The 15,267-nt window shown below is 38.9% G+C and overlaps 1 protein-coding gene across 7 annotated transcripts in view; it reads left to right on the forward strand.

The window, feature by feature from the left end:
- The first annotated feature begins 1,197 nt into the window (after positions 1 to 1,197).
- sec16a (SEC16 homolog A, endoplasmic reticulum export factor) overlaps positions 1,198 to 15,267 on the forward strand; it is a 29,187-nt gene continuing 15,117 nt past the window's right edge. For 4 of the 7 annotated variants that reach the window (XM_027152885.2, XM_027152887.2, XM_027152888.2 and 1 more), the window contains exons 1-10: positions 3,658 to 4,016; positions 7,557 to 10,463; positions 10,926 to 11,059; positions 11,542 to 11,621; positions 11,716 to 11,857; positions 12,801 to 12,969; positions 13,537 to 13,702; positions 14,606 to 14,748; positions 14,868 to 14,929; positions 15,035 to 15,173. In XM_027152885.2, the coding sequence (XP_027008686.2) occupies positions 7,605 to 10,463; positions 10,926 to 11,059; positions 11,542 to 11,621; positions 11,716 to 11,857; positions 12,801 to 12,969; positions 13,537 to 13,702; positions 14,606 to 14,748; positions 14,868 to 14,929; positions 15,035 to 15,173 (3,894 nt within the window). In that variant the 5' untranslated portion in view covers positions 3,658 to 4,016; positions 7,557 to 7,604. Of the gene's footprint in view, positions 1,346 to 3,657; positions 4,017 to 7,552; positions 10,464 to 10,925; positions 11,060 to 11,541; positions 11,622 to 11,715; positions 11,858 to 12,800; positions 12,970 to 13,536; positions 13,703 to 14,605; positions 14,749 to 14,867; positions 14,930 to 15,034; positions 15,174 to 15,267 lie in introns of those variants that run through there. The other 3 variants (XM_047805786.1, XM_027152886.2, XM_047805785.1) reach the window with 3 other exon arrangements.

Here is a 15,267-nt window from a genome sequence, read left to right on the forward strand (position 1 = left end):
ATGGCACTGTGTTCACTGTTATTTGATGAATACTACGCAATAAGTAATAAAGAATAAAACAATACAAATGTTAAAGAGGAAATAAACAGAGAAGTTGATCATATGGAAAAGTGCTTGAATCATTGAATAGAACATGATTGTCTTGTATGTTGGTGTTTTGTTTAAATATTGAACGTGGTCTTTTGATTATAATAAATACAAGTGAATGTTTCTCTGATCATAAAAAAGTGAAATGGCCCCTATGGAAATGAAATGCCCCCCGTTCTGTATGTACTGGCGACAGCCCTGATTGGTTATCTAATAAAAAAAATAGTAATTTTAAAATATGGTCTTGTATAGTCTGTTTTGTTTTGTCTTGTGTTGTCTGTTATGTCTTGTCTTGTGTTGTCTGTTTTGTCTTGTATAATCTGTTTTGTCTTGTATAGTCTGTTTTGTTTTGTCTTGTCTTGTCTCTTTTGTCTTGTATAGTCTGTTTTGTTTTGTCTTGTATAATCTGTTTGGTCTTGTATAGTCTGTTTTGTCTTGTATAGTCTGTTTTGTCTTGTGTTGTCTGTTTTGTCTTGTATAGTCTGTTTTGTCTTGTATAGTCTGTTTTGTCTTGTATAGTCTGTTTTGTTTTGTATAGTCTGTTTTGTCTTGTGTTGTCTGTTTTGTTTTGTATAGTCTGTTTTGTATTGTGTTGTCTGTTTTGTCTTGTATATACTGTTTTGTCTTGTATAGTCTGTTTTGTCTTGTGTTGTCTGTTTTGTCTTGTATAGACTGTTTTGTCTTGTATAGTCTGTTTTGTCTTGTGTTGTCTGTTTTGTCTTGTATAGTCTGTTTTTTCTTGTCTGTATTGACATGTGTAGACTGTTTAGTCTTGTTTTGTCTTGTCTGTTTTGTTTTGTATAGTCTATTTTGTCTTGTCTGTTTTGTCTTGTCTGTATTGTCGTGTATAGTCTGTTTTGTCTTGTCTTGTCTGTTTTGTTTTGTATACTCTGTTTTGTCTTGTCTTGTCATGTATGTTTTGTCTTGTATAGTCCAAGTTAAATGTTTAGTATAGTGTTATTTATGTCTGTACATAGAGAGTCACAAAGAGCTGTATTCTGATTCTGATTCTGATACTGAAATCTCAAGGCAGCAAATTATATAATTTCTGCCACTGTCGCAGATTTTATCTGTGTTCTATCTCTGTTCTATATCTCTGATCTTACATTTAATATGATTGGTCACAAAAATAAAAAGAACGACGAACTGTGATTTCTGTTACTTGGATTGTTGGAATGGATGTTGGTACCAGATGGGCTGGTTTGAATATTCCTGAAACTGCTGACAGAATAGTGTTCAGAAAGGGATTGCTTATTTTGTAAGTAAAAAAAAGTAAATACTAATTGTTTTTTTTTAAACTAAATGCTACATCTGTCAATTTACCTTCAAAACTTTGTTGCACAAGTGACACACTGAAATGCTGTCAGTGTCAGGTTCATGGCTTTATCTGTACCCTGGGATATGCTTGTAATTGGAGAATGGAGAAGAGGAGGTGATCCTGAAGGCATTATCCAAGAAGTGTTACTGTTTCTATAAATTAACACCATGTATAGTGTCTTAATTGCTCCTTGTTACTTCATTCGGATTGCACTGGATCATCAGGCTTTTCAGAATTAGTACTTAAACTTAATAATGTTTATAATAGTTATAATAGTTATAAAAGTGTTTATATGTCTAAAATGCTTAAAGGTCTCTGCAGTGTAATTATTTTTCTAACATGGACTCACTCTATAGAAATTATTCTTTTTTTTAATTCAAATTTCAAATACACCCCTCCCCCTAAACAATTTATGTAGAATATTGCACAATTAATACCTAATATGTAACAGCTTTAATCTCCCAACACACCTACGTTATGATAACCTCCAATCTTCTGCAAAGTCTTTCCGCTAGATTTTGGAGCATGGATATTGTCCATTTAGCCATGAAATCGTTTGTAAGGTCTCAGGTACTGATGTTGGGTGAGGAGGCCTGGGGTGAGCTCAGTCTTCCAAATCATCCCAGAGGTGCTTAGTGAGGGTGAGATCACGACCTTATGCAGGCCATTCAGGTTCTTCTACTCCACCCTTGGTACACCATGTCTTGACAACTCACTTTGTACAAAGGGACATTGTTATGCTTGTGCCACTTAGTTTCAGTTCCATTACAGCAAATACAAAGATGTTCTTAACAACTGAGTTCAAGCTTAAAATTTGTTCACAAACTTTTGGACATATGGTCTATGTCATGAGATCAATAGCATAGAGAAATGCAAATAGTACCCATACATTCTCTTCTATTTTTATCAAATGATTTTTATAAGTAAAAAAAGAGTGATGTAGAGTGCCACAGCATACTTTATGTCATGGTCCAACTAAAAAAATGTTGTTGCAGCCATATTTTAGATATGCTGTGAACTTTGCACAGCACTAATATAGGTATGTGAAGGTTTAATAACTGCCAGGAAGCCGAGTTTTTCTGAAGAAAGCATAATTCTTCATTATGTTATAAAATAGGTAACGCTGCATTCAATCATTTTTGCTCGACTGTCCAGATAAGCGTAAGCACAATCTGAAAAAGCACAATACTTTTTTTCTTTTTGATATATAAAAAAGAAAAAAATATTGTGCTTTTTCACATTCACTAAAGGCATGGGCGAGGCTAGCCCCCTAAAAAGGAGCTCAGCAGCCCTAAAATTTTTATTAATATTTTAGTCCAGCGGGTCGCCTAACCCATAGTCATAAACGAAGAGAAGTAGCGCCGGTTACAATGTTCTTCCGCAAGACGCATGCAGTTCTGTTTATTAACTGCTAGAGCAGTACCACCAGTGTGTGTGAAAATACTCAATGTGGCTTTTTAAATGAATTTTTATTCATTCCTAAATTTAGATCTGTTATCTTTCAGTTGTGACTGACTATCAAACTAGACAATAAAAGAAAGTTTAATGTTTTTCTTTTGCTGTATTTATTCATTCCTCACACACAGGATTTAACCTGAACCAGGCTTAACTCCTGAACTCCTAGCATCTCTCTCTCTCTCTCTCTCTCTCTCTCTCTCTCTCTCTCTCTCTCTCTCTCTCTCTCTCTCTCTCTCTCTCTCTCTCTCTCTCTCACACACACACACACACACACTCTTTGGCCTGCCAGTGAGCAATGGACATACGACAGTTCTTTAAAAGAAAAAATATTCAGGTGAGAGACTAGGGACAGTCCATAATGATCTTGTGAAAGGAACTTGTCATTTAATAAAAAGTTAAAAGCCCAATAATAATAATAATAATAATAATAATAATAATAATAATAATAATAATAATAATAAAGACATTTAAAATGACACGCCTCTGTGTGCCTTTTGATCATAAGCTTAGCTTCAGCATCCCTAAAAATGACCCTAGAATCGCCCCGACTATAGGCGAATGCAAGCTGATGATGGCATGGTGGCTTAATACCGTGCACTTACAGCGTTATGGATTCAATTTCAAATAATCCTAAAGGTGTTAAAGATCAGAGCTTTGTGCAGGCCACTCAAGTTCTTTCACTCTCTTCTTGGCACAGGCTAATCTTATGCTGGACAGACTATCTATCTGTCTGTTTGTCTATTTAATCAAATAAAATGTACATAGACAATCGTTTTAAACCAGCAGGGGGCTCCCTTTAGTGCGCTGACAGGTGTTCTCTTGGAACCACTTCAATCACATGCGTGAAATAAATCCCTTCGTTCTTATTCAACAGGGAAGCAGAACAGCTTAGAAGAATAGAGCAGTTTCATTGCAGCACTTAACAAACTAGCTGCAGTGAAAACAGGACGTGGCGCTCCTCTGTTTGGAAAAGTGACGTCTCCTGAGCTCGTAGACCAGGAGCATCGTGACGTTTCATGTACACGTCGCTCAGGATGTGCTTTGCAAAGATGGCGGCCAAGTGTCAGCCTTAACGTCCTGCACAGCTGAAAGAATAACACGCTGTATCATACACACCGAATTTGTGGCTTAACAGCAAAGCTAAAAATCAAAGGTAATGTTTTGTGTAGCGCTTTTGTCGTCCGACCTTTGTTATATGTTATGTTTCACCGTGTTAACGGTTTTGTCTGGGCTAGCATGCTAACATAAAATGCTAACTAGCTAACGTGAGCTGGGTTACGAGTCAGCAGCTATTTGCTGGAGAAAATGTTCAGGTTAAAACTGCACAATATACGATATGTGTGCAGGTTGCTACTATTTTGGATGGATTATAAAGCACAGTTTGGCTTAAAGCGTTTTCGATTGATATCCTGGTCCATATGCTAGTCAGATGAGCTGCGTTAATTCGGCTTGATTTTCTGCTTCCAGCTGATTCTGTCTAGCTTCACTCAACTATTAGTTATTACTGAAGTAGTTTGACAAGTGTTTTACAAAATTATTTGTTTTCTAATGTGCTTTCTTGTCACACGTAGCTGAACTTTTATAACGCATAATAAGGAAAGCCGGTGTCTCCTGCTAATATAGCGCTAGCATTAAGCAACTTTAAGCTAGCCTGGATTCTAGCTATTGTACCATCGTTTAGTTCCTTGTTTAAACACTGAGTTAAAGTTAACGTCCCGGTTTTCTCGTTATGACTAAAATCTCTTTGGATGCTTTAAAAAAAAAAAAAAAAAAAAAGAATCAGCTGGCTAGATTTAAAGAGACTTGTTTCATCCGGATGTGATGTCAGGATCCATAACAAACGTGCACACAGAGTAAACTGAAGGTGTAACATTTCTGTAAATTACTTTAATTCAATACATATTTGAATAGAAAATACAAAAAAGCCATGATTAGACTTAATTCATGTCTGTTTGTAGGGTTGGCAGTGAAAGTGGTCTTGTGAATGTCAATGAATTTTGTTGTGTAAACAATTAGTAAACGACATGATAAAGGCTCTGCAGGAGGTTGATTTTTTTTTTTGTATGAAATTGTGGACTTTTTTTATTTGCATGATATTGCCTCAAAATACAGCACTTTATCTGTATGTCATATTTGGGATGTCCTAAAATGGTATTTGGGAATTTGTAATGTTTTTATATTTCTTTACTTGTGTATATATGAGAACTATGGTGGCATGGCGGTGCAGCAAGCAGTGTTGCTGCCTCATAGCTCTTTGGCACTTTGTGTGGCACAAGTGGATTGACAACTCTAAATTCTACCAGATATGAGTGTGATTGGGTTATTCTATTCAGTGTATATTCCTGCCTCACACCTAGTGTTTCCAGAATAATGCAACACTGACCAAGATAAGGTGATTTTGAGTTATAGTTGTGTAAAAGTGCACTTTTGTTTCACCTGAAAAGTCTCTGAATCAAGATGCTTGTTTGGAGACAGTTTACTTTTTACATTTGTGTTTGCATGTTTTGATCATGGGAAATGAGAAAACATAGCCTTGTGTGTGTCACTTATCTGTTATTCGTCTTTGGATATTTTTTAGTTTAGACAACTATTCAAATTATTTAATTGCTTATTGAAACAGACAAACTAAGCAGCAAAGCCTTATGGGCGTCACAATTGTAGAAACAGTCAGACCATCCAAAATGTAACCCCTAATATAAGTTATAAATTCAAGATGTCAGATTATCTGTGATGGATATGTGTCATCACTTACTCTGTAGAGATGGCTGCAGATAAAGTTATAGAAAACGTTAACAGAATTGAATACAGAGTTAATCATCAGTTATTTCAACGCCAGTGCAAGAGTGAAAAGTGAACAGTTGAGTCCAGGAGATGTCTCGAATCGCTTGCCTATCATTACAAATGATTAAATTTTAAAGTTATTATTCTTTGTTAAAATTTAAATTTCCCTGATATTATTGCATATGTATATTAGCTTATAAATATCAAGGTAGTCAGGGTGTTTACTTGCAGTATCATCAAGGACTCCAAACTTACTTTAAATATTATAGGTTCTGAAATTACTGCTGGACAGCTTAGACTTCTGAGCTTCAACTGAAGAACCCACCTGAGAACCCACCTGATTCAGCTTATTAGGCAATGAATAATGGCTGGTACAAAGACAGACATTGTTTGGTCATATTTATTATTATATTCAATTAGATGCAAATAAAATCATTGAATACAAATACAATACAAACTCTTAGACATTAATATAGGAAATAGTAGTAAGACTACAATAGTAAGAAACACATACACTTAATGGCAATTTTTTTTTAGCAAACTCATACAAATACTGCATATGACCTAATTTTGCTCTCAGAACATTTCTTAAGACTCTAGAAACTGCTGCTGCACGTTCTTACTGTGGATCTCCCATTCTAACACAATCCTAAGCTACTCTATCTAATGGATTCAGATCTGTTGACTGGGAAGGCCATTGTACAACACTGAACTCATTGTGATATTCATGGAGCCATTTTGAGACTTATGACATGGCACATTATTATGCTGGAAATAGCCATCATAAGACAAAAAGCACCACTACCTGTCAATAAGTCAGTTTGGGACTTTGGGTGTAAAAAGCATAAACTTTTCATGTTGCAGCATAAATGGGGATTAAATTCGAAATATACCTATCCAGCTTTTTATGAGACTGTGCCAACTGTAGCCTCAGATGGTTGATGAGTGCAAATCATTGTCTAACCAATGTTTGTTGGGTGGTTATTGGCATTAACTTAGTCTTCGTTTCAGTAATCCTTTACCAACACCTATTATCAACAAGGATAATCCCACCCACAGGACTGCCAATCACTTTCTTTCTTTCTTTCTTTCTTTCTTTCTTTCTTTCTTTCTTTCTTTCTTTCTTTCTTTCTTTCTTTCTTTCTTTCTTTCTTTCTTTCTTTCTTTCTTTCTTTCTTTCTTTCTTTCTTTCTTTCTTTCTTTCTTTCTTTCTTTCTTTCTTTCTTTCTTTCTTTCTTTCTTTCTTTCTTTATTTCTTTATTTATTTATTGTAGTGTGCGTTCTACAGCAAGCCTGTCTGACATCATCATTCACGTGACAGTCATGAAAAAAATTTTTCTCCGTTATGATGTTTGATTTGAAGATTAACTGAAGTTCCTGTCATGAATCTTCATGATTTTGTACATTGTGCTGTTGACACAAGATCGACTGATTTTATGAAAAGTATAAATAAGTTCCCAGTGAGTGTAGCTGACATGCATTTAGATATGTTTGTACATGCATGTAGCTGACATGCATTTATATGTAAATAAGACTAGAAATGAGTGAAAGTGGTTAAAGTGGCTTTACATTTTTGCATTTAACATTTACACTCTAATACATTATTACAGGTAAAGTATGTGACCGTAATTTTGAGTAAGACAACTGAATCACTGTTAGCATGCTCCAAATATCAAATTAGGAAGTGTACCTTACAGAACTTGGCTAAGATACTTTATAGTATCTTATAGTATAGTTGGCACTCCGTCCAGGGTGTATCCTGCCTTGATACCCGATGATGCCTGAGATAGGCACAGGCTCCCCGTGACCCGAGCTAGTTCGGATAAGCGGTAGAAAATGAATGAATATACTTATTTGACATGGGTTTTTCTGCTCCAATTACACCAAACAATTATTGTTTTGTTTCTCGCAGGGATACTCTGCTGTCTTGAGCTCTGGAGGCCTGTGTCAGTTAGAAGAGATGCAACCCCCTCCTCGTGCTGTGCCTCCTGGAGCATGTGGTACACCACCACCACCTACCTCTGGTGGTTCAAATGCTTTCAGGAGAAATCGACCACACAAGCATGGAGCACTTGCACCCAATGCAACATCAACTCCACCTCCACAGCCACTGACTGACCCTTTTGCCTTTGGGAGGCAAGGCTCTTTCTCTGCAACAGTAAGCAACCAGACTCCTCCACTAAACAGTAGTCCTCTTCCTATGCAAGCCCCTCTCGGAGCATGTTTTAACCAGACTGGTCCACCTCAAGGCCAACCATCAGGAGCACAAGTGCCAATAGCTGGTCCTGTTCACACCTTTTTCCCTCATCATGTTGGCTCTTCAGGATCTCCATTGGGCTCTAATCTACCTTCTGCTGAACCTGGGTATTTCAGCTCCCAAGAACCAATGCCATACATCGCACAGTTGCCTAACTCTGTCCCTTCATTCACCCACACAGTGCATGCTTCCCCTGCAGCCTTGACCCCGTCAGTTCAAAGTACACCTTCATTTCAGCCCACGCCACCTGCTCCATCTCATTCCGGAACTGATCATGGCAGTCGTCCTCCTTCTGTTCAGAACTACTTTCAGCCAACCAGTGATACACCACAGCCATTTCATGCACACCCTCAGGCACAGGCTCCCCCACCTGCCCCCTTGCCCCATCCTGGCCCATTTCAGTCACACACTCTGAATCATAGTCAGTCAGCCCTACTGAATATAGGTGAGCCAGCAATTTCCCAACAACAAAACACTCTATTTTCTGCCCAGAGTTATCTCAGCCAGACTGGTGGTGCCCCAGAGCCATGGTATAGTCAGGTTCCACAGGATCCCTTGCAGCGTACCTGTCCTCTTCCATATACAGTTCCATCTGCTGACCATGGAACACTGTCCATGTTCTTTCATGGCAATGATGTAGAAAATGAAGAAACTCTTTCTGGGGAGGGCCATGTCAATGGGGTCTCTCACCCTCCCCAGGGCAGGGAAGCAAATGAAAACATTAATCCCTTTTTGAATGAAACTGGGAATGTCAACGTGACTACAGGTCCATGTGACTCAGTTGAGAATCTGGAATGTGTTCCAAATCTGGAAGTTTTGCCTAATGAACCACCATCAAGCCATGCTTATGAGGCAGGGCCTAACTTGGAAACACCGGACACTGGCTCTCGTCCTGCACGATCAGCAAGTGTTTCATCCAGCTATAGCAATGTCAGTCACAGTAGTGGCCATACCCCCCACAGTAGCAGCCACCCTCCACGACGATATCAGGGAGTTGTTGGGACGTTTATCCAGCAAGAAAGCCCCCGGCCCACTGATACACCAGCATCCCACCCTTCTGCTGGTGGTTACTTTGAACAGATAGATTCTGCTCCTGCTCCAGAGCAAAGTCCAACTTTCCCCACACCCAGCCCTCCTAAACCAGTCGGGGTGTTCCAGGCCAGTGCTAACTCTTCATTTGAGCCTGTGCGATCACACAGTGTAGGGGTTAGACCTACTGAAGTTGACCGTGCTAGAATGGTAAAGGAAAAAGGTGGAGTTGATATCTTGCCTGGCAACTTGGAGCAGCCTCCAGACAATTTGGAGACAATCTACTTTCCCGGAGGACAGGATCGCAGGCCTTCGTCTCGAGCTCAGGGGTTGCGACGACCCTGTGAAAGTCCTGCCACAACCCTTTGGGCTCAAAGTGATGCAGCTAGCCTTGGTGCTAATATACTTTTGGCACCTGCTGCACCTTCTCTTGCTACTACTATGGCTTCATCATCTAAGCCCAGTACTGAGATCATCCAGCCACCAGAAGATGGGCCCCTGGATCTGCAGCCTCCTCTGACACATGCACAGCCTCACTCTGAGAACCTTGAGAATCCACCTGACTCAGCTCCTCAGGCAAGTTTGGGATATGCTTCTTTGCTAGTGTCCACGCCTCCCACAGAGTCTCTCAACCAGCCTGTTTTGATTGCCACGCCTTCTTCCAATTATACAGTGATTTCTCCTCAAATACCTGTTCCAACAACCAATCAAATGAGTCCCAAGGATTCGAATGTACCTGTTCAATCACCGTCTCAAGCACAAGTGGCTAGTCAGTTGCCACAGTGTTCTCATTCCGCTAATCTTCCACCTCCTCTCTTCTCTCAAACACCAATCGGCTTTCACCAACCTTCAAACCAAAGTCCATTAAATCAGGCACGAGAAGTTCAAGATGCTTCACTTCCTGTCCAACCAGCCCAGTCTACAATTTTGAAGGCCCAATCACCAGGAAGCCAATCACTTCCATCTTCTAATTCACAAATTCCTTCTTCTGTTTCTGTGATCAGTCAAAATCATCGCTCAAATTATGAACTTCTTGATTTTTCTATGCACCAAACACAGAGCACAAATCAGGCCACTTCTCATACAGCTCCTACCCCAGTAAATAATGCCGCTGGCTTTTACTTGCAGGTCACAAAAGATTTGCAGCAAGGGACACGAGCTGATAATGAGCCTCCTCTTCAGCAACCAACCCCAAATCTCCCTAGAGTTCCTAGTAATCAGTCCAGTACTGCCCCTTCTAATCCCTCCAATCCAGCTAATCCAGCATCACAATATCAACCTCCCCCACAGGCTACACCTGTTTCTCAAGCCACCACATTCTCCACATATCCTCCTCAATCTGTTAACTCTGCTGGTACCCATGAGCCCCAGCGCCCCCCATCTGTACATGGCGGTCAGCAGGGTTACGGTGTCCCACCTCCAGTGCCTCCTGAGCCTGGACTTGGCAGCTACTATGCAGAGTACCAGGATGGAAGGCATCCTTTCCCACAATCGTACCCACCCATGGACCCAAGGGCTCAGAGCTACTACCAGGTATTGCTAAGTTTTGTTTATTTCCATGATCTGTAAAGTTAGGGGTGAAAGGGACGTTGAATTAAAAGTTATCCAATAACATTTAAAAATTTAAAAATAATTTTAGCTGTTAGTTGGAGCATGAGGCCACAATACTATGCAAATGCTTTTTGTGTAGAGTGCGCAACTTCCAAGACATATGAATCTAACCATAGAAGCTTTTCGAGCTGCAGTGTCACACACTTAAAAAGGAACTGTAACCCTATTGTGCATTGATGAGCTCATGGGTTGCCATGATTGGCTAGTTTCACTGTGAGTGACTGGAGAGATAGAGTGTATATGATTATCATTTTGAGAGCTGTCTTGGTTCCTGGTCACGAATGGCTGTTCCGTTTTTGGGATTTGAAACTCTTGAGCTTTGAGTGATGAGGGGAATAATTATAAAATGAGTTTCTATATTAAAATGTACCATTGTACTTGCAGGATGACCCATATCGAAGGGGAGATCTGCGGTATAATCGGTACAATGGACCAAATCCTGGGTACCGGGAAGCTGACCGACAGCCAGAGAGGCCAAGTTCTAGGACCAGTCAGTACTCTGACCAACCCAGCTCCAGGTAAGTGGTCAAAAAGTAAAACTGATTTAGTTTATTATTGTAATTAAATACTGACAAACAACTGTGATTGTTTAATACACAGGCTAAAAACTTTTAATTAAATGCTTTTTCATCTATTCTGTTAATGCCTAAAATAAACATCAGTGCAATAATCGTTTAAAGAAATTAATCTGTTTTGCATATTACACTTTTTAAGGATGCAACAATTTTAAAATACATGAGAATGTAAAATGAAAGCTCATGTCCTTCAACTACACCCTCCTTATAGGTTAATGACCATTCTCACAAGTGCAATTGACTGAAGGTTTGGTTTCACCTTGACAAGTGAATACATTATTTGTCTAATACAAGCACGAGATTTAACAATGAATAAATATTTTACAGAAATTAGAAGTTACCAATAGACCTTTTGGATTTTGGAGGAGAAATTAAACTTTTTGATTGATTTGTTCCCTTGCTCTCTCTCTTCTACCCCTTTTCAGGGAGGGGTATGCTGAGGATTACCCCAGGCCTAACCGCAGTGCCTATGAAGACTACTATGCAAATTACTATAAGTATATGGGTAAGTACATAGGAAAACTGTTTTATAACTGTATCTCTCTTTTTTTGTGATTGTGTGTAACAACAAAATCTGTTGATTCTTGCTTTGTTTGTAGATCAGAACAGGTGGTACGACCCTAATGCTCTTTATGATCCTCGTTATCGAAGTTACTATGAGCAGGCCTATGGATGGTATAATTATGACCCTGAGGCCTACAGAAGAGCTGACCCTTACTTTGGCCAACGGTATTCCAACAGGTATACATCCATGCTAATTTGTTTCCCTGCTCCCTTTACCTTTTGGTATACAAGCATGTTTAATCTTTTTTTAAATATCTGGGTCTTTTTATTCTTTTAAAAAACATACCGTCTATTGATTGTACACTTCCCACCCTTGAGAAGGTTTTTGTGTGTGTGTGTGTGTGTGTGTGTGTGTGTGTGTGTGTGTGTGTGTGTGTGTGTGTGTGTGTGTGTGTGTGTAAAATGATTTAGCCTATTTTTAGTGTAAGGGGTGTGTCTACACTGCACTGCATTAGAGTACTGTTTTGCAATAATAGTTAATCATAGTATAATAGTCAAATGGATGATTTGATAATAATGAAATAAAAGAAACAATTTTGTTGTATTTCATACAAAATAAATGTAGGCTTATCACCTCAAAGATGTCTATGGAGTGATTTTGTGGCCAAAATTAAAAAGGAATTGCAAATGATTTTTATCTACTTGTCGTTGTAAAAACCGTTACAAAACCGTTGCAAACCGTTTGCTGTGTAAGTCGATAGGGGCATGACGCTACTTCCAGATAACAAACACGATAATATAATCCCACCCTCCAACAATGATTGACAGGTTTAGGTGCAGACATTGAAAATGGAAATTCATAAGGATTTGCAACTGTATTTGAGTTTTGGCAGGTTCTGTACGCAACAAGTAGGGAAAGCAATTGTGAATATTATTTGCAATTCCTTTTTAATTTTGTCCGCAAAATCACTCCATAGATGTCAGTTAGGTCTGTACTGTTTATAAAAGCTATTGAACAATATATTGGTCATAGCCAAACCTATATATATATATATATATATATAATGTGTGTGTATATGTGTGTGTGTGTGTGTATAGTTATCTCAAATATAATGCATCAACACATTTAATATGTTGACATGCACTGTTATAACCATGTTACCATGTATAAACATCCCAGGCGTGAAGGCTATGATGACCCATGGCGTTACTATCCCGGATATGATTCAAGTTTTGATGATGAATGCCGTCCACGAGAAACGTATGGAGATGAGTTAGAGCGCCGTTCAGTTCACAGTGACAGATCAACACACAGCCGCCGGAGCAGCTTCAGCTCCCGCTCACAGCAGGTTTTTTTTTCCCACTTTCTCGCTCTCTCTGTCTCTCTCTCTCCCTGTCTCTCTCTCTCTCTCTCTCTCCCTCCCTGTCTCTCTCTCTCTATCAGTCCAGTTTCATTTGTAATTTTTAGAATCATGTGGATTTATGCATGTTATTTATCTGTATGCAGCTACGTTTTATTTATCAGGCCAGACAATTGGCCACATGTTTATAGAAAATGTTTGAAAAAAAAAGGAATGTTTAGAAATAACAAATAACTCTTAAAGCTTCTGCTTGGTTTAACACAGTATTCTGTAGCCTATAGCAACATTTTTCCTTTTATTTAGATGTTATAGATAGCATAATGGTTTTGGCATTGTGAAATCTACATATCAACAAAATAGTGTTTTAAATGGTAAAACAAATGCTGCATGATCTGTATTCAGAACCCATGCTAGCAAGAAAGCATCAGAATTGAGTATTACAAGAAACTGTGGTGATTTAATGTACAGTCTTCACTGTACAAGCTAATTATGCATATAAACTTATTGAACACACGTTGATAATAGCAACACTTGTTTCTGTGTGTGTGTGTGCAGAGTCAGGTGTACAGGAGTCAGACGGATCTTGTTGCTGCAGGTTATGAAGCTACAACAACCACACTGCCTGTAGATTATTCGTATGGCCAGTTCCCAGAGCAGTCAACCACCCTGAATTACAGCCAGTATGATGCCACAAACTCCACATGGGCTGCCCCTGAACAGGGTAACTACATTATCCATCATCTTGTTTGTGTGTTTTGGCACCTGTATTTTAGGGTAACCATATACAGTGGGGTCAAAAAAATCTGCTATCACTAGTAAAAATGCTTCTGTTTAGCATTCTTTTCTATATTAATACTGCAGTTTTCATTGCAAATTATATTAACAACACGGGTTCAAATAAAAACTTGAACTATTAGTATTAATTTCAGAGTTAATTCTCCTTTTTGGTTTAATGACTGTGTGCACTGGAGTTAGCATGGACTAGATATTTTGTGCAAATCCATCAGCATGTCACATGAGCACATGCTTCAGAAGGTGAGTTTAGTCGTGAGGAAAATCCGACCTTATGTCCAAAGCAGTTCATATGTTCAGTATCACAAATCTGCTAACATTTAACTACCGACCTAGAAATAGGTCTGTTGACCCAAATCTTTTACAGACTAAGAAAATAATGATATTAACAATATTAATAAATATTTATTATGAACAGTAATGTGCTTACAGTGATGGAAGATTTTTAGATGTTTAGCTCTGTTTATGTTGGTTTCTGCTGTGTCTTGCTATAATTCCTTGTGCTTGTTTTATGTTTAAGATGTTTATACAGTGACTTTAATAGAGCAGTTAGGACAACCTGAACATACATAATTCAGAGGAGAACATGTGCTACAAATCGTACCTTGACTGGTAAAAGTGTAGTTGCCTCACAGAGTATCATGTAATATGCATCGTTAATAGAAACACAGAATTTACACAGAAATAGAAAGCTAGGGCACAGCTGGGACTGTAATATCATTGCACCTACCTATGTTCTGTCAAGATTTAGCTGTGTTCACTTGTGTATGTTTTTGTCTTTGACTAAATTGAATTAAGCCCCCCCCCCTCTTCCTCTCTCTTTGTCTTTTAGCTCCTCCAAGGCCGTTGACACCGGAGAAGTACTCAGTTCCTCACTGCTGTGCAAGGTTTGGACCAGCAGGTCAGCTGATCTTAGTTCAGCCCAACCTGCCCTCAGCTGGGCAGCCTGCCCTTGTCGAGGTTCATAGCATGGAGGTAACAATGGTGTTTTATTTTACAAGCTAATGAACCTTACATTTTTGACTGACTCTTACTATTCAAGCATAGAATGTATGTGCTAATTGTCATTGTTATTTTTCGGACGAATGTTTCAGACAATGATGCAGGATTTTTCAGAGCAGGCCGAGTTACGAGCCTTCCCAGGACCACTTGTCAAGTAAGTCTGAATGCATTTTTCTAGCACATGTTTCAGTAGTTGGATACAGATACTTCCTTTTATTCCTTATTCTCATTCTTCATCTCATTTGTGTGCGTAATGCAGGGAGGAAACCCATAAAGTTGACGTTATAAAGTTTGCCCAAAACAAAGCCCAGGAGTGCACGCGAAATGATGACCTCATTGATAAGGACTCTGCCTTTCTGATCTGGGAGTTCATCGTACTGCTGTGTCGTCAGAATGGGGTGTGTATTTGTGTGTTTGTCTTTTTTTTGTTCTAGGTTTGTTTTATGCTTATCACAGGGTCTAAGAATAACAACCAATGTGACTGTTTAAATT

The sequence above is a fragment of the Tachysurus fulvidraco genome, chromosome 21, assembly GCF_022655615.1.
Source record: "Tachysurus fulvidraco isolate hzauxx_2018 chromosome 21, HZAU_PFXX_2.0, whole genome shotgun sequence".
NCBI lineage: Eukaryota > Metazoa > Chordata > Actinopteri > Siluriformes > Bagridae > Tachysurus > Tachysurus fulvidraco.